This window comes from Cyprinus carpio, chromosome B7 (genome assembly GCF_018340385.1).
Source record: "Cyprinus carpio isolate SPL01 chromosome B7, ASM1834038v1, whole genome shotgun sequence".
Taxonomy (NCBI): domain Eukaryota; kingdom Metazoa; phylum Chordata; class Actinopteri; order Cypriniformes; family Cyprinidae; genus Cyprinus; species Cyprinus carpio.
In genome coordinates, this window is record NC_056603.1 from 23,596,347 (window position 1) to 23,614,915 (window position 18,569).

The 18,569-nt window shown below is 36.4% G+C and overlaps 1 protein-coding gene across 2 annotated transcripts; it reads left to right on the forward strand.

Moving 5' to 3' along the window:
- Window positions 1-472: 472 nt before the first annotated feature.
- On the forward strand, window positions 473-17,759 carry ncapg2 (non-SMC condensin II complex, subunit G2). 2 transcript variants are annotated; one of them, XM_042728035.1, is made up of 27 exons: window positions 473-627; window positions 1,037-1,127; window positions 1,847-2,035; window positions 2,161-2,275; window positions 3,739-3,896; window positions 3,993-4,127; window positions 4,227-4,321; window positions 4,962-5,118; window positions 5,464-5,556; window positions 5,689-5,814; window positions 6,178-6,357; window positions 6,922-7,074; window positions 7,427-7,649; window positions 7,807-7,901; window positions 10,132-10,305; window positions 10,426-10,496; window positions 10,898-11,051; window positions 11,135-11,311; window positions 12,333-12,443; window positions 14,863-14,991; window positions 15,373-15,472; window positions 15,808-16,001; window positions 16,174-16,314; window positions 16,485-16,588; window positions 16,672-16,772; window positions 17,324-17,426; window positions 17,532-17,759. In XM_042728035.1, exons 2-27 carry the CDS (start codon window positions 1,050-1,052, stop codon window positions 17,599-17,601), a joined length of 3,426 nt encoding a protein of 1,141 aa, XP_042583969.1. In that variant the 5' UTR covers window positions 473-627; window positions 1,037-1,049; the 3' UTR covers window positions 17,602-17,759. The 2 variants fall into 2 exon arrangements, with proteins under 2 accessions (XP_042583969.1, XP_042583970.1); XM_042728036.1 differs by having other exon boundaries at window positions 10,898-11,042.
- The last annotated feature ends 810 nt before the right edge of the window (window positions 17,760-18,569 follow it).

Consider the following 18,569-nt stretch of genomic DNA (forward strand, 5'->3'; position numbering starts at 1 on the left):
TGTGTTCGTACGGATCGAGTTCGTTGATTGTCTTGATTTTTTCTAAGTACCGCAACTTTGCTTCCTTCTTGAGTTTTTCTTTATATGTAATCTTACACTTGTTCATTGTTCGGTCCATTGTTATTCCTACTTATTATCGCTGTGTACTAATATATTGACAGCTGACGAGCGTGTCCCCAAACATGGCCCGCGACTACCCAGAATGCAATGCGCAGTGACGTAGTTTCCCAAGCAACATGTATCATCTGTCATTTATATCTCAGAGACAATATTTTTATTTATTTTTTTACCATCTCATATGCTTTTTTTTGTGTTGGAGTTTAGTTGTAGATTTTGTAGTAGTAAATGAACAAATTGAGTATGTAGGATTGGATGCGTGTTAAGAGGCATAAATAACGTTATACAGAATTTAGAACAGATTTTTAATAGCGATATCGATTAACTCCATTGCATTTAAACTCAAGCGCCGTGCATCTCCCCTACAGCAGGTGGCGCTGTCACATCAGCACGCCGAGGAGGAAACGTTACGCCTGACGTCATGACGCTTCTTTAATTTTGAGCGGGGAAACATTGAAACGGACGGAGCGAGTACCTCTGAGGATCTTCTGTTTGTAAACAACCTGACAGGTTTGCTCTGATGGAAAATATATTTGTAATGTGCTGTTATATGAGCTTCCGTGTCGAAACTACTGTTATATTAATACTTGCGCTGTTGCATACATAACCTCATTCTTATAAACCAGGGGCGTCGGACAGGGAGTAATAGCGGAACTGAGTAACAGGGGCCCTTAATGATATAACGTTACTTATTATTATTATTATTTATTAATATGATTTATGATGCGCTGTGTTTTGAGGGGCACAGCCCCTTGGTTGTGTGACCGGGGCCAAACATTTGGTGCTACGCCCCGTCTGTGAACAAACAATAATTTAAAATTAAACATAAGTGTTACCCGCCGAAGTGCGTAGTAATCAGAGCCGTCTCTCTCAACGGCTCTGGAAGTAACTGTGTTTCTCTTTCTCTTCTGTCTGGTAGGACTGTAAGCGAAATGTCGAAACGAAAGCAGTTTCTGGAATCTGTGCATCACGAGCACGTCCAGGATTTTCTGAACTTCATCAGATTACACGTGAGTCATGTTTACAAGTCAGTGTCACTCAATACATTCTAATGACAAAACAAATTGTTTTGAATGTGCACGTGTAGTGAGATTCAAACCTTTGAAGTAACGTTGCATAAAAAAACAGTAATGTTACTTACAAATAAAGTAATATCATAAACAAAAGTTAACTTAAAACAAAAATTAAATTGTCATGACTGTGATTTTAACACACTTCACATTTCTTTGACATGCTTTAAATACGCACTTTTTTGGAGTTGTCTAATACTAAAAGTAGGAGGGACAATAATAATAGAGACAATATAAATAATTCTGAAATAACATGTAAAGATGTACTATTACTAATAGCGTTTAATAAAAAATAACATGCAGTTAAGTGTCCAGAAACATTACATTCAGTTTGAGGTTGAGTCAATTCTTTTTAAGTATTCACACTTCTTATTCACAAGGCATTGTACATATTGTAATCTGCTTCATGTAAATTACACTGGATACATGTTTTAACTGTTCAAACAACTAAAGAGAACAAAAGACAAACAAGACCTTGTATATTGACTTTACGATGCTGTTGTTTCTTAGATATATCGAGTTTACATTCAGACTAAAGAAGCAAAGTCTATGTCATTCAGTCTTCTGAGCTACCAGTGAAATCAAGGACACAGAAAGAGCTAAAACATCAGTCTGTATTATTCAGAAGATCATACTGTTCATTGCTGTTTGTGTTACAGAAGGATGGAGCGGATCCGTTTGGCTTGGCGGAGGTTTTACCTGAGCTGCAGAGGAGTCAGAGGCAGGAGCTGTGGGAGAGACAGCTGAAGTTGCTGCAGCACAGCCTCACTGCTCACCCTCCAGAGCGCTGGATCACTGGAGCCGAGGAGGACGCAGGTGACATGGAGGTGGAGATTTCTGAGGAACAGGTAAGTTGCTACTAACTACTACTAACTGCTACTAACTGCTAATGTTTCGAAAGAGACAGAAATCCAAGAGCTTTTATAGGGAATGTGTCAAAATGACAGGTAGTTTGTTCTTGTTTCCTTTTCAGATACAGACAATGGCAGTAATCGAGGGTGTTACGATTGTTTCTACAGTCTCTGTAGACATTTTGCAGGAAAATGACAACTACACTTCTCTTCTCGAATGTGCTCAGACGCTAAACTGTAAGTACTTGTAAATCATTAAATATCTGATCATTAGAAAATGTTGTGAAAGTATTGACTTATGAACTTTTATTTTTATTTTTGGTTTCTTAAAATGTTATCTGACTTTAAACTATTTGTGGATGCTTAATAATTTTATCAGATTTTATCAAATATCTGTACATACAATCAATCAGCTATATATATATATATCTATATATATATATATATATATATATATATATATATATATATATATATATATATATATATATATATATATATATATATATGCTTATAGGGTTTGAATTTGAGTGCGGGTATTGTGCGTAATTCTACTCGGTAACGTGGGAAATTCCCAAAAATATTTCATTGTGAAAGACGACACTTTCTGTGAGCTCACACCCAAAGCACACACAGATTCACATCTGAAACCGCATGCAACTACAGAAGTAAGTTTTGTGTTGAGACTTGTGCATGGATAACCAAATACATCCAAAATTATGTCAAAATGGTGAGTATTCACGTAAACACAGTCAATTTCTACTAAACATTATTTATGCCATTGCTTGTCATTTTTGTTCTTATTTTATTACTGATTGTTTATTTGTCTTTTTTAGTTAAAATAAATGTAAAAGTTTAAAATAAAAGTTCTTTTTAAGTATTTTCCTCATAATATAAATAAGAATCATTAAACATTATACATTGTAAAACACAAATACACTACGTGACAAAACATCCCCCCCATAAGAGTCACCTAAACGGGCGAATTCCCCACCAATTTCCAAAACGAAATTCAGGCCCTGTATATATTTATAGATGGGTAAGATTTATAATAAATGTCCACTTACACTACCATAAAGAAGGTTTTAAGATTTTTTTTTTTTAAATGTTTTTGAAAAGTTTCTTATGCTCACCAAGGCTACATTTATTTGATCAAAAATACAGTAAAAATGCAATAATTTGAAATGGTATTTACAATTTAAAATAACGTTTTTTTAATTTTATATTTTAAAAAGTCATTTTTTCTGTGATGGCAAAACTGATTTTTTTTATAGCCATTACTCCAGTCTACAGTGTCACACGATTCTTTGAAAATCAATCTGCTGAATAGCTGCTCAAGAAATATTTATAATTAATGTTGAAGCAGTTGTGCTGCTTAATACTTTTTGTGGAAATGTGAAACTTTGGTTCTTTGATGAATAGAAAGCCAAATAACAGCATTTATTTGAAATAGAAGTATTTGTATTGCAACATACATGTCTTTTCTGTCACTTTGATCAATATATTGCATTCTTGATGAATAAAGTAATAATAATTTATTAAAATTGGTTAAATCCAAATGGTTGCAGGTGTGATCTTACTTGATATCATCGCTGTCATTTCACATGCTCTTTGTACACTTCAAAAAGCTTCATAATTAAAATTTTTCTTAAATAGAGTTGTGTAGCATATCTTTCCTCCATTGTTGTCCTTTATTCCAGGTATAGAGAGTGCTTTGCCACTGTCACACACACCCCTCCAGCAGGCTATTCATTGGTTGTTTGAATGCTGGTGGAGACGGGATCTAAAAGGCAAGGAGGATCTTGGTTGGACTGCCTTCCTTGTCTGTTTGGAGAACACTGTTACACTTGAGAAACCGGTACTAGAGCTACTTTATATCATTATAAACTGGCAGATCATTTAATGTTCTATATTATGCATGAGAAATGTTTATGCTTTTTGGGTATGTTCCCAGGTCAGTGAGCTCAGAAGGCTCTGTACTCTACGAGAGGTGCTTCTCAGTGTGGACTTTGCATCTGAGCGAGGGCAGCAGGTCATTGATCCTCTCCTCCAGTGTTTCTTCAGGCCCTCTCATATTAAACAAGAAGAGGTTTGTGTATATGTGTCTGTGGGCTCATACCTTTGAGACATTATTTTCTACTGTCATTGATCTTTTTTTATATAACTCTGGTTATTGCTCATTTTTCAGGGGAAGCGGTTCCTTGCCTTCCTTTTTTCTTGGAACGACAACTTCATTCGGATGATTCATGAAACTATTAAGAATCAGCTGCAGTTTTTCCCAAAGTATTTCAAACACTCATGACCTGTTGTTTTATAATGCTTAAAGGTGCACTCGGTAACTTTGTTTATGTTAAGGCAAAATATGAGGGTGAAACACCATTTGTAGTAATGTGAAACACTCAATATATAGATGCTAAGTATAGCAGCTGCAACAATGGAAGTTTATTTTATAATGTGAATGTGCATGCAATGCCTAATGCCTACCAAGGCATTTTTTTTAGTTGCCTAGATGTAATACCAAGATGGGAGTCAAGAAAACTGACTTGCCTTTTAGGACTTTATGTGGACTTGACTATCATTTGGGATGTATCTTTTTAATGTTTTTTAGTGGGTAAATTACTCAGTGCACCTTTAAAAATATTAAATGAAATTATACTTTACATATTTGAGGTAAAAATTGCATGACGCTACTTGAGTAGCAGAGTTATCAGGTTATCACTCACACAGACTCATTTTCTCCACACAAAACTTGTGCTTATTAAAACAAGCCAAGCAAGACGGTTCTGTAGTAACCTTCACATATTAATCAGACAAGCAATGTTAGAGTGGTCTCTGTGTTGTCAAAGTACACTGTGCATTTGTTCTGTTTGATCTGGTGTTTCTTTTGATTTTAGCTGTCTTTTTTCTTCTGCTGTACCTACAGAACTCTGTCTGTTCATGTGGCTGAGATTTACTTCAGAGCATGGAGGAAGGCATCAGGCTCTTTCCTGGAGGAGATTGAGTCCACCTGCATTCAGGACCTAATGCAGCACGCTATGCTACTGCACAGAAACTCACCTGTACACAGCAAAGTCAGACAGGTCCGAGACTGTATTTCATCTTTATTGCAACGAAGTGGTTAATTAAATATGAACTTGTTAACTTTCACTACCGTTCAAAAGTTTAGGGACGGTAAGATGTTTTAATGTTTTTAATAGAAGTATTTTGTGCTCACCAAGGCAAAATTTGTTTTGTAATTTTTTACTTGGAAAAATACAATAAAAACAACAATAAATCATAATAAATAAGAGAAATAATAATAAGAAAGCTTGCTACTTGCTACTTACACTAGAGATTTGACAAATGGAACAGATAATTAAGTGATGTGAAATTGTAAACTTAATTATTCACTGTAAGTGAAAAATTGTCCCTGTCTCTGCATATAGATCCTTACATATTTCCACAAGCAGAAGTTTCGAGAAGGTGTTGATGAGATGCTACACAGGCTCTACAAGCCAATTCTGTGGAAAGCATTAAAGGTAGATCATAAATCAGTTGACAGTGTGTTGTTTTATTGTGCTTATATTTTAAACATGTTGTACAAGACTAAATTTGGTGCTTTGAAGTATATCACCTTATCATTTAGACATGTTTTTAATCGTTTTCAACAGGCCACCAATGCTGAGGTTCGTGCCAGTGCCACACTGCTCTTCACTGAGGCTTTTCCCATCCATGACCCCAGCATGAGCAGTGAGATGGTGGACCAGGCTGTTCAGAAACAACTCGATTTACTGTTTGTATGTCTTGCATTATTGTGCATTATCAATATGTTGTAAGTGTGCTGTGTGTGTAAATGAAGTGCATTAGTGTACATCCATTATGTTTTCAGTGGCCATGGTTACAGAAGTATTTCTTCATTTTTAGAGAATAAAAAATGTCTTTAAAGGGGTCATCGGATGCAACATTCACTTTTACAAGTTGTTTGAACTGAAATGTGTGTTGGCAACCACCCTATAATGATAAAGATCTCATTATAGATCTTTTAATGGAGAAAATGATTAGGATTTTTACTTTGTGGAAACTGACTGTTCCACTCAATAGCAGTCGACAAAAGATAGTAGCTTTAATTGCTATCAAATTGACCCTTTCTGCCTCTATAGGCTCTACTTGATGACCCACAGCCCCTCGTGCGATCTTCTGCAGTGCTGGGTGTATGTTCTGTCCTGGCTCGTTGCTGGGAGGTCATCCCTTCCACGGTTATCACTGACCTACTGGAGAAGCTCATCCTGCAGCTGGCTAATGACACAAGCTCTCCAGATGTCCGATGCTCCGTGTTCATGGTAAAAGCCTGACCATCTATCAGTCACTTGAGAAAAGTGCAAAGTGATCAGAGAGAGATGGGGGCAATTGCTTAACATCTTTCCAGTTTTGCAGTGGAATGCAATTTAAAGCCATTTACAGCTTGAGAAAGGACACTGTCTTCTGCTGAGTGATTTTAGCTTGATTTAGTCATTTAAGTGCTTCAAACTGTAAAAGGATTTTTAGAGGGAATGGAATGTACCCAATCATTACAACCCTCTACATTGCGAGTAAATCACTTGCATATGCGACTAAAAAATGTCTTTCGTTAGCCATTGGCTAATAAATTGTATATATATATGTATATGTGTGTGTGTGTGTGTGTGTGTGTGTAAAACAGTATATTAGTCTGGCGAGTAAACTAAAGAATTTACTAGCTAATGGCGATTTTATTGCCAAGGTGTGTGTAGAGGGTTGCATTAATTAAAAGAGTTTAGCATATTCATTTTAAATGAATATGTTTACAGTTCATTTGAACTTTGTGCTTTTTTTGCTATTTATTTTTCATCAGCAGCAGTTTTAAAGCCTGTTTGTTTTCTCTGCAGTGCATGTCTATAATTCTGGATAACAGTTTAAGTCATCCACTCATGGAAAAACTGTTGCCTGCTCTGAAGAGTAGCCTCCATGACAGCTCTGAAAAGGTGCGTGTTGCCTTTGTGGGCATGCTCCTCAAGATCAAGGCTGTGCGGGCAGCCAAGGTAAGAAAAATATATATTATTATGAAGAAAATTAAATGTTTAAATCACATTCTGAGCCCTTCCAAGCTATAACTGAGACTTGTCATAGCACTTGCACATCATGCATATATGCTCTTTTGTTGATTTTGATTGCTACCATTGTCCTTATTTGTATGTCACTTTGGATAAAAGCGTCTGCTAAATGACTAAATGTAAATGTAAAATAACATTGACATTATTTGACAGTTTATTTGTTCTCTCACCAAATTTGCTGTCTTTTAACTTAAAATGTTATTACAAAAATGTAAAAAGTTAATACAAAGTATTAGTGTACTAATTTGTTTGCCTATTTTTTTCCCACTTTGTCGTACAGTTTTGGAAAGTTTGTTCCCTGGAGCACCTGCTGGCTCGATTGGAAATAGACTCTCCTCCTGTTTCCAAGCGAATCGTCAACCTCTTGTTCAACTCATTCTTTCCAGTCAACCAACCGGAGACTGTCTGGTGCGAGCGATGCGTCACCCTGATTCAGACAAACCCTGGGGCGGCTCGAAAGTTTTACCAACATGCTTATCTGTACACGGCTCCTGCTAATATAGGTGAGATTGCTTTGGATACCCCAGTAAGCTTTCTTAAATAGGAATTCTGTTTTATATTGTGTGTTGACTTACGAGGGTTTAGTTTTGACATTTGAAAGTACAGTATGTGTCTTTCTCAGAAATGTCAACGTAAACTCACAGTGCTTTCTCTTTGTAGTCAAGCTGATGCTAGTGATCCGAAAGTGCCTGAATGTGTGCATTCAAAATGCAGGAGATGATGAATTAGCATCTAGCAATAAAGAAAACAGCACGGTAAGACTTGATATACACAGCTGTTTAAAAGTTTGGGGTCAGTAAAATTTATATACATACATATATATATGTATGTATGTATGTATGTACGTGTATGTGTGTGTGTTTTTAAAAGAAATATTTTATGCAAACCAAGGTTGAATTTATTTAATCAAAAATACAGTTAAAGCAGTAATATTGTGAAAATAATAACTGTTTAAAATAATATTTTCTATTTTAAAATGTAATTTATTTTTCTGATGGCAAAGCTAAATTTTCAGCAGTCATTACTAGAGCCCTGCATTTCAGCCCGGGCCCTGACTTTTTTACACCCCTCGGGCTGGGCTTCGGGCCAGTTTTCACGTCATAGTTTAGACGTGGGCCAGGCCTTGGGCCTGTTTTAGGTTTCTCCTTATTTTTATATTTTAGACATCCATCATTAGTGATGAAAAAAAATGCTGCGCTGGTGGAAACAACATAAGACCATGCTACTGGGACTGTCAAGGGCGGCTCAACAGTGTTTATTGTCTCGCCAGCAGCAGCATGTATGGTCAGCGCAGCTGAACAGCTCTGTGTTCAAATGCACACAATAGGCTTAAGCTTGCCGCAAAGCACATGCAAAAGTAAATTCACATAAATGTGTCAGGGGGAAACAGTAAGGAGATATTTGAATTATTTACTAATAAACTAGTGTTTTCTGAGTTGGTGTCCCAAGGATGAAGTTGCCGATCCTGACTCGCCATCTCCTCGTTAGATGCGCTTTTAGAGAGAAGTGCATCTTTACGGATTATGATTATAATGAAAGAGTTTTTGTTTCGTTAAGTAGTAATTTAAAGCTTTCTATAGATATATTTATCATGTCTGTGAGGCATGTATTCACTGAGTTTCGGTTTATTTTTGTGAAGTGCTCCTGTTCAAGACGAGACAGCAGAAAGCGCATTAGGTTTGTTTTCTTTATTTTATAAGAGTGCATTTTTTTTTATATATTGTGAGCTCGCACATTTAAAAGTAGACCCTTTACAGTTCTGAATTATGTATTACTCTTACCTTTATGACCAAAAATGACAGCGTATTCACAAAGAAATGCAAGTGATCGTGCTGGCGCTTCCATGTCCTGCAAAGCGTGCTTCAGCTTTCACTCTCCGCACAAATTATTGGATATAGCGCACATTTATCATTGTTATATGCTTGAACTGTTTTATATCTATAGAACTTATATTTAACAAACAAAAAATGCTCTGAACGTTTTTCTAAGCTAAGTTAAAAAAAAAAAAAACGAAACTAAGTATAACCACTTTGCCATTACACACAAAACTGAACAATATTAATAGCTGAAACAGTAGTATACTGTAGGCTGTTTTGGGAGAAGGGGGAAAAACAAACGGGCTCGGGCTGTAATTCTGATAAGCTGTCAGTCACGGGCCGGGCTAGGGCGTGAGCATCTCGGGCCAGGGCCGGCCTAGAGGCTAAATTTGAGGCCCGTGCAAGGCTCTACCTTAGTTTCACATGATCATTCTGATATGTTGATTTGGTGCTCAAAAAACATTTCTTCTCATTAAAGTTGAGAAAAGTTGTGCTGCTTAGTTTTTTTTGTGAAAACCATAATACTTTTTTAGGTTTCTTAAGAACAGCGTTTATTTGAAATAGAAATCTTTTGTAGCAATGTAAAGGTCTTTGCTGTCTTTACTGTACTTTACTGCTTTTGATCAACTTCATGCATCCTTGCTAAATATATATATATATATATATATATATATATATATATATATATATATATATATATATATATATATATAATATATATATATATATATATATATATGTATGTATATATACACACACATACGACTTAAAAAAATACAAATCTTTCAAATGGTAATGTATGTACAGTCAAATATTCTTTGCAAACTGAATCTCACTTATATATTATTATTTATATTATTAAATATATTTTAAACAAAGAAAAAAGCCTGTCAGTATTCAGATTAAATGTTTTCCACAATATCCTACAAACTGTCAAGCAATGATTGGGGAGTTCACACAGATATAAATAGTAGTAGTAATAAATCCAAATTTAGTTTTAAGTTTGTTTGAAAAATTAATCTTAAACATCTAATTTAGCTTTCATTTTGAATAACTAAGCCTAGCTCTCCCAATGAACATAGCCATACAAGCTGGCATGGAGTTAAAAAAGGAAAATATAATTAAAAAAAAAAAAAGGGATAATGATTATGTTTTTCATTGTCACTAGATGTTGGAGGATGTTCTCTCAGTGCAGGACACTGCCTCCATGGCCAGCCTGCTGGAGATCCTCGTAATTCTGTGGAAAAGTGTTCAGAAATCTCTCATGGCTAACCAAGAGGCCTTCAAGTACACCACATCAAAGTTTGCTTCAGTTCTGCCCCAGTATCTTAAAATCTTTCAGGTAAGAGGCACATTCACACAGAGAACCAAAGGATGATTTAAGAAGCAAAGCTGAACACCCTTAAAGCTGATGCAATATGGTTGCAACATGACGCAGTTTTGTGCATATGTGTGTGCGCAGGAGGAACGGTGTAAAGCCCCTCTCATTCTCCTAGCCTCTCTACTTCCTGCCTCTTCCGTTCCAGCTCTGAGGTTAGTAGGACTCTCCCCCTCAACTGCCCATCTGTGCAGCTCACATTGTTAAATGCCTCATTTTAAAGCAGTAGTGCAGCTAAAAAATGAAAACACCCCCTTGACATGAGACGAATCTGAATTGTCATTTTTCGGGGAGCTATTCCTGCAAAGGACAGTTCAATGAAGAAAAAAAGCATTTCAAAATCATATTTCCTGCTGAGAGTCTAACACAGTCGGTATGGTGTCTCAGCCATCTCCACAGAACAGCAGGCTGGCTCAAAAGCGAAATGCCAATTCTGATTCCTATTTGATCCAAAGGCGTTCTCTAATGCTGGTGGGATAGAGTGTGTTTTGAAGGCTTTAGAGCGATCTGTAGTGCTGTCTGGGTGTACTGCATGGCTGTGTGTTCCTCTCTGCAGGAGTAAAGTGATGTCTCACTTGAGGAGTTTGAAAGCGGGCACCGCTGTGACCGCATACAGTCAGTCGGTGGAGTGTCTCTGTAGCTGGGGGCAGATCAGCCATATTGTGGAGCTGATAGAGAACTGGCTTGTGGAGGCCATACCTGTGAGAGCGGTAAATGTCCTGTAGAGTGTCTATGTGGGGGTCATAAGGTGTTTAAAGTGTTTTCATATCCTCTATGATCACTCTCTTGTCAGCAAGGTGATGAAGATACATCTGGTAAAGTGCATTTTGATGGGCTGGAGGAGTCGAAACCAGATCTGGGCCTAGAATATCTGGATTATGTACTCTTGCACCCTAAAACCCGAGACTGTCTGTTCACGCTGCCACTGGATCAGATCAGACCACTCCATAAGGCCCTTGACAAATGGAAGGTACAGAGGTTTGATGATTACTGTTACACAGAACTCTCTTTACATGATATTACTGTCATTATGAAGTCAATATGGTAATTGCAGGTTTTCACCAGTCTTGCTTTAAAGATACTGCTGCATTGAGCTGTTCAGCTAAATGACAACGTTGTTACTATTATTTTAGTCAAAGCTCTCTAATGAGCTTATAGGATAGGGTTATGCCAATAGACAATAGTATCATGTATCGATGATAGTCAAAGATATTTTAGCTGTGGCTGATGCCTTTTTTTGACGATATCAAGATGATTATTATTATGTTATTACTTTATTGTTATTATTATTATCGGCTAATATTATGATCTAATTAATATTAGGGCCTGTTTGTTCCATCATATTTCTTTTAACAAGTTTTTAAAGTGTTGTGCGTTATAACCAATCACACACGATTCCGTTGAGTTTATGAATGCAATGGCCAATCTGAGGCATTGAGATAAGTCATGTTTTATTGCCGAGTTTGCACTCACTGACTGAATTCTGCTCTCTCGAGTATTCTCTCATCATAAACTGCAAAGTGCAGATGTGCGTGCAATATAAGTACAAGAGATTTATTTATCATATGGGGTAGATAGCTTCACTGATTAAAACGGGAGTGTATAAACTCATGCTAGACTGAAGTCAGTGATGTACTTTAATAATTTAACTGAGGAACTGTAAGCATTATAATTAGTAACGTAGAATGTTTTTATTAAATTATGTTAAATACAAATTCAGTCGTATTAAAAATATTTTAGGACATGATAGGCAGAGGATATAACTATGGAGCATATCGCCTAACACTACTATAGAATTGTTTTGTTCAAGGGAGGTTAAATTAACTCTGGTCTTCAGATATTAATATTTTTTCTGCCTCTATGATCTGTAAAAGTGGGTATGTTTTCTGGTTGAAAAGTTTTAAGGTCTTTTTATGCTTAGTTCTGAACTGATTGCAGAATGTACCATCATTTTGGAGCTATTGTCATTTCTCTTTTGTATATGTGTGCAGTCGCTGTTGTTTTCCTCTCTGAGTGGAGCAGAGGTCAGTGTGGCAGTCATTGAGACAGCGCTGAGAGCTTTTATCTTCCATGGCCGACTCTGTATCCATCTTCAACACAAAGTGAGTGTACTGTAGTAACCTCTCTGCATTCACTCTTTGAGTTTTTCACACTCCAAACAAAGCCAACATCCACTGAACACACTCACACAAGAGATGTTAAGATGTGAAGAGGGGTTTAAAGAAAATAAGTTGTCTGTCAGTACTTTAGCTATACATTCTCAAGCACTGAGGTGACATGAAACAATTCATTTCAGCAATTAAAGTAGGTCTCAGAATCTCAAGCTATTATAGATGCAGACTCCTCACCTTTCAGTGACATTTCACTTTTTTGAGCTCAAACTAGGTCACCTATGAGATTTGCTTAGATCCAAAGAGAAAGTGTTTTTATGGGGGGGGTTGCAGACCATTTTTAATTCAGTTATGAAAAGATATATTGGTCTTATTTGTATTGGAAAAGTAAGACTGATAAACACTTGGCAAATGCTAGCAAGTTTTCTATAGTATTTTCTTTACTCTTTACTTCAAAAAAGGGTAATATTTTATCAGGGTTTCCACGGGGTCATAAAAAGTCATAAATTTAACAATAAGAATTTAAGGCCATAAAAAGTCATAAAAACGTCCGGATTTTCCATACAAGGTCATAAAAAACATTTAGCCATGTCTTAAATTGCTCGTCCATTAATTTGTTCTTCCATCAAAATGCGCTCGCGGCGGCAATGGCATTCATTTGTTTCGCCTGTTGTAGTTCTGTATGAGGAATCTGGGTGGTATCACATTGGTATCACAGCGTTCCAGAACTACAAGGTTGCGGCAGCATACAGACTTGTCGGAAGGACTTTCACAGAAACCCGCGCGAACTCCGAACATACTGTATCATACTGAGTCACTGCTTAGTTTAATTGAAATCATCCTGGCTATCACAATGGGAAAATGTACCTTTAACGATCTATGGCTCGAAGACGGTGCGTTTAGTAGCTGGCTCAAGCCCATCGCTAACAATTGGTATCAAGCCTATTGCACTCTGTGTAAGAAGACGTTGGAGCTGTCTAGTTTAGGCATAAAAGCCTTGAAGTCGCATGCAGAAGTCGGAAAAGCATGCATGAAGTCAGAAAAGCATATCATTGCTGTAAAAGGCCTGCAGCGGGTGCAGGCGATCCGTCAGTTTTGTTCGGTTCCGTCACTAACGTTACCCGGTCCAAGTACAGCACGGGATTCCGTTTCTGTCGCATCCAGTGCCACACACAGTGGTTTCGGATCAACCTCCACACTGAAAGCGGAGGTCCTGTGTGTGTTGAATACTGTAACCAAACACCATTCGTACAACCGGAACGAGGATATTGCCGAACTTTTACGAACAATGTTCCCAGACTCTGACATAGCCAAAACATTTATGTGCGGGAAAGATAAGACCTCATACATCACCCGGTTTGGCTTGGCAGATTATATTAAAAAAGTCCTCATCTCCAAGGTCTCGGGGCCTTATGTTCTCATGTTTGATGAAAGCTTAATCACACAAGCAAGAAGAAAGAGCTGGACATGCACGTTCGGTTCTGGAATGACGACAAGGTGACTTGTTATTTTGGAAAGTAATGCCATAAAATAATTGTTAATTTACAATGTTACTTTACAATGTTACAATTGTTAAGTGTTCCTGTGTTCTTGATACTCAAGAAAAAGAAGGCGAAGGCTTCAGTTTCTTAATCTTAAGTAAGAAATAATAGAATTACTCTTTAAATAATAAAACTTGTTATTTTCAATGAAAGTCAATAATAAAAAAAGACTTTTGAAAGGAATTTTAATGACTGAAGTTATTTATCATAATTCGTGTAGGTCATAAATTCAAATCATAATGGTCATAAAAAGATCTTAAAAACTCTTAAATTTGACTGATTAAACCCTGCAGAAACCCTGTTTATGTATTGGAGGTTTGAGATGTGGAAACAGTGACGAGAGAGGGCAAACATTTTGCAATTTAACTTGGCATTGCCGTCTATTCTGCCAATATTGTCTTAAATGGCCTGCATAGCACTTCATCTATTATAACATGGGATTTTGACAAATTATATTCATTCTTGATTGTTGTAAAATGTTGCAACAACATATGGGTTTTTTTTGTGTGTGTGTGAAAAATTACAGTTTTGGACAGATAAGGTAATAAAAAATATTTGTAAAAATACCTTAAAGTAACTACAAATGAGCGTGTAAAACAAATATCTTTTAAAAGAAATTCTGCGTGGAGCATGCCCCCAATCCATACGATCTTCACACCTTTTTCCCCCCTTACCAGTTTGCATCTCTGTATAATAGAGTATTGATGTTTTATGGCTGTCCTAAGCTGAACTGTGCAAGTGGTTTTCATTGGACATGACTTGGATTTTGTTAACTGCAGATCAAGCAGTGGTTGCTTGTATGGCCTGTAAGCTCACTTTTAGATTGTACAAATAAAAGTCATAATCAGCACCTCTTTCTGATCCTACAGTACCCAGAGGAGCGGGAGTTCCTCAAATCCCTGGAGCATTCTGTGTCCTGGGTAGAGGAAAGAGTCCTTCCTTTCCTGGCCAGCTCCAGCAGTGAGCAACAATTGTCTTTAAGCAGGAAGACAGTAGAAGTGAGTGGCATGATCAGTGTTAAAGTAGTTTTTTTTTTTTTTTACATTATTTGTCCATTTAAATTGTCATAATATTTAAGAATATTACCTTTTTATTGTTTTTTTTGATCAAATAAATGCAGCCTTGGGAAGCACAAGAGACTTCAAAAACATTTTAAAAAATATCTTACCTACAAACTTTTAGTGTACATGCAAAACATTTTAAGTCTTTATATATAACATTTATTATATTAAAAATAGTGTTTTCCTTGTTGAAAATGATAGACAACACATAAAGCCTGATCCTAAAACTAATCCATTGCTTCAAAATGAACTGTGCAGACACGCACGATTTTGCATTAGACGTATATAATTGGTTTCCCTTTTCTGTGTCATTGTCAGAGTTGTTTAACAGTGTGCAAGGATGTGCTGCGGGTTTCTGTAGGAGACGGTGATTTCAGAGACCACTTACTGCAACATGTTGCTTCTGTCCTGCAGACAGGTGAATAAGTCTGAAGTCTTTATGCTGATGTAGGACCTAGTAATTGTATTATAAACTGACAGATTTGTGGGTTTAGTCAAGGCATAATTACATGTTTGACCACTTTCCCACAAAAGTTTACAAGAGAGTGCTGCATCTGTGATGCCAAATCCCAGAAGACTCATTCACCATTCAAGTTCCCCTGAGATTTTTCTTATGCGTTTTTCAATTAATTAGTAAAACAAGTTCTGTTGTGAACATATGGCGAATTAGTCTTCCAGGTATTGATGTCTTGGCTGCAGCACTATATAGCATAATGCTTTTATAACAATTGTTGTGTATGTGTGTTCATTTAGAGAAAGGATACATGTGCATCCCTCCTGTGCTCGCTCTGCTGACTGAGGTGGCACAGGGGTGCCTTTCCCATAAGCCTGAGGAAGATCAGGAAGATCAACTATCCCTCACTATCCGCATTTTGACCAACATCTTCCAGAAAGTTGTGGAGATCATAGCACATCGACTGCGTAAAGACAAGGAAGAGGGGCAGGAGGTGAGGTGTTAGGGCCTTCCTCAAATACACTTTCCATGTTTGACAAACCTGTGTGTGCACATGTACATATTTAAACTCAATTTAGTCTTGTTAAAATCTGACTGACATTTCTGCCTGATGGCATTTTATTCTGACACTTTATTTTAAAAAGCCTTTCTTTATGTATCTTTAGTTATGTTGCTCTTCTGAAGAAGCTCTCTATGACTTCTTGCTGGTGACTAAGTTTACAACTGAGAGGTCAGAGTTCATCACAGGAGTCTTCTCATCACTCTGTGCAGCAGTTATTATTGATATCAGCCGCACCTTGCAGAAGGTAAATCTGCGAATTGTTTAGTTTGTCATGTTTGATGTTTGTGTGCCATTTCTCCTTTGTCTTTTTAATTGAAAGACTTGTTGAGCTCAAAGCATTTATTTTACTCTGATGTCATCTTTAAATGAGTTATTAAATAAGAAATATTTTGTTTTTGATGTTTCTTCATGCAGATCTCTCATGTGGAAGAGGTGTTGACTCCAGAGTCGGTTAATGACCTTCCACCTCTCTCGAACACCATACTCAAAGTAATACTCAGATCACCTGCTGTTACCAGGTAACATTAAACACCAGCTAGAACTAAAAGCCTATGTTCATACTTAAATCGAACAATTCTTATCATTTTCTGGTATGTTCTAGGTTTTTTCTATCTGAAATGAGCTCCTCCATAGAGTCAGAGGCCATCGATAGTATCACACAGTGGGCTGCAGTTACACACATTCTGACCATCATCAAACAATGTGAGTTTTTGTTACTAATTTTTAGTTGTTGTTAAGGCCCGTTCACACCAATAAAGACAACAATAACTACATCAGCATCTACACCAACAGACCATAACATTGTTTACTATATATGCACACTGCAAATATGTCATCTGCCACTTAAAATGCTCAAGCTCTGACTATAATTCATCAACTGGACAAAACAGAAAATGATTCCAATCATATTGTTCCTGTGTTTTTATCACTACTGTAATTGTAGTGTGACCTTCCATATTCTCAACGATTATTAAAACTTCAGTTATCGTTATAGTTATCACCATTGGAGTGAATGGGCCTTTATTTAGTACCATCACCTGAATGCTTGATAGTAAGAATTTGAGAAATTTCTAAAAAATTATCCTACTGAACACATTCTCAAAGATTTTATTTCGTAGAGCCTAAAGCATGTAACAAGTCCAGTGGATTTGGACTTGAAGAAACTTGAGTGATATGAAGTGGAAAAAAGAGACTGAATAAAAAAATCCTCTGAATACATGATGGTTTTTACCCTTCTGCTCTGTTCATTCCAGCTGATGCATTTATTGTGGAGTTGAAGGAAATTGCTTTGTCTGTACGCAGACAAATACAGAACTATTACAACATCACTGCTGAAAACTCTGACAATATACAGAGGTAAAAGATTTAGATGTCATATTGTTAAAGCATGCTGTCTGAGTCCTATATACAATAATAGCTGTACAACTGTTCATGTTGTTTTGCTCTCTCTCTCAATCTTAGGACCCTCTATGAATCCACTGTCAGGATGCTGAATGATATCCTAAATCAATGCCAGCAACCAAACATTTAAATGGGCAAGCTAATAGTTTCGAGCTTCTGCATACTCCCACAAAATCCTTTATTTCTTTTGTTCTCTCAGCTGTGTACTGTCTTTTTTTGTTTTCACACTATATTACCACAACATTCACTTTATAAACAAAACTTTGAATAAAACTTTGTCTTGGTTCATTGGAATTACTATTAATTTTCTTTTATATAGTTTCAAATGCAACAGTGTTTTCATTGCATATAACTGTAGGTTCTAATCTTATCAATCTTTGAAATACTCTTTTTTTTTTTTTTTTTTTTTTTTTTTTTAAGACATTTCAGTGAATCTGGTTTACCTTAAGACGATACTTCTGTTTAAGGTGTCTTTGATGAATTACGTTCCTCCTATTTTCCTTTTCTGCTTTATACTTCGATCCAAATACTGGGGTGTGATGTGGTGTTATACTTAATGTTTTCCCTATTAAACCATACAAATGTACAATTGCTTAATGTACTCTTAGATATGAATATATAATTGATTTTTTTTTTTTTTTTTTTTTCACAGTGTCAGTCTAAAATCATGGTGTAAAATAAAGAAAAAGCACATGAGATTCAGACTGATTTTAAAAAAGCTGTGTTGCTCAAGCCTGAACCTAATTGTTACAATATTATTACTACATTTCTCGTTTTCTCCTTTTTTTTTTTTTTTTTTTTTTGATGTCTGCTTTTCTTCACATAACCCTAGTAACACTTTCCCATTAATGCCCAATTAAATCTCTGACCCGACTTAGAATTAATCTTGTCATAACTTAAAGTGAAGTGTGCCCGTAACCATTTCGGTCCATGGTGTAAATTACACTTTCTCTGATATCTAGGATATGAATAGAGATTGTTCGACAAGCTAAAATATCGTATAACTTTGACTTTGTTCACCACACACGTGGCATGTGATTTATTATTGTAGCGAGTTGTTTGTGAAGTACATCATACCAGCGTTTCGGTAGGGGGCAC

Excerpts from the sequence above, each read along its gene's own strand:
- ncapg2 (XM_042728035.1), top strand. The coding sequence starts at position 1,050 with ATGTCGAAACGAAAGCAGTTTCTGGAATCTGTGCATCACGAGCACGTC. Across the intron at positions 7,902-10,131 it reads GCAATAAAGAAAACAGCACG|ATGTTGGAGGATGTTCTCTC; the intron begins GTAAGACTTGAT and ends CATTGTCACTAG. Across the intron at positions 16,773-17,323 it reads TCTGACCATCATCAAACAAT|CTGATGCATTTATTGTGGAG; the intron begins GTGAGTTTTTGT and ends TGTTCATTCCAG.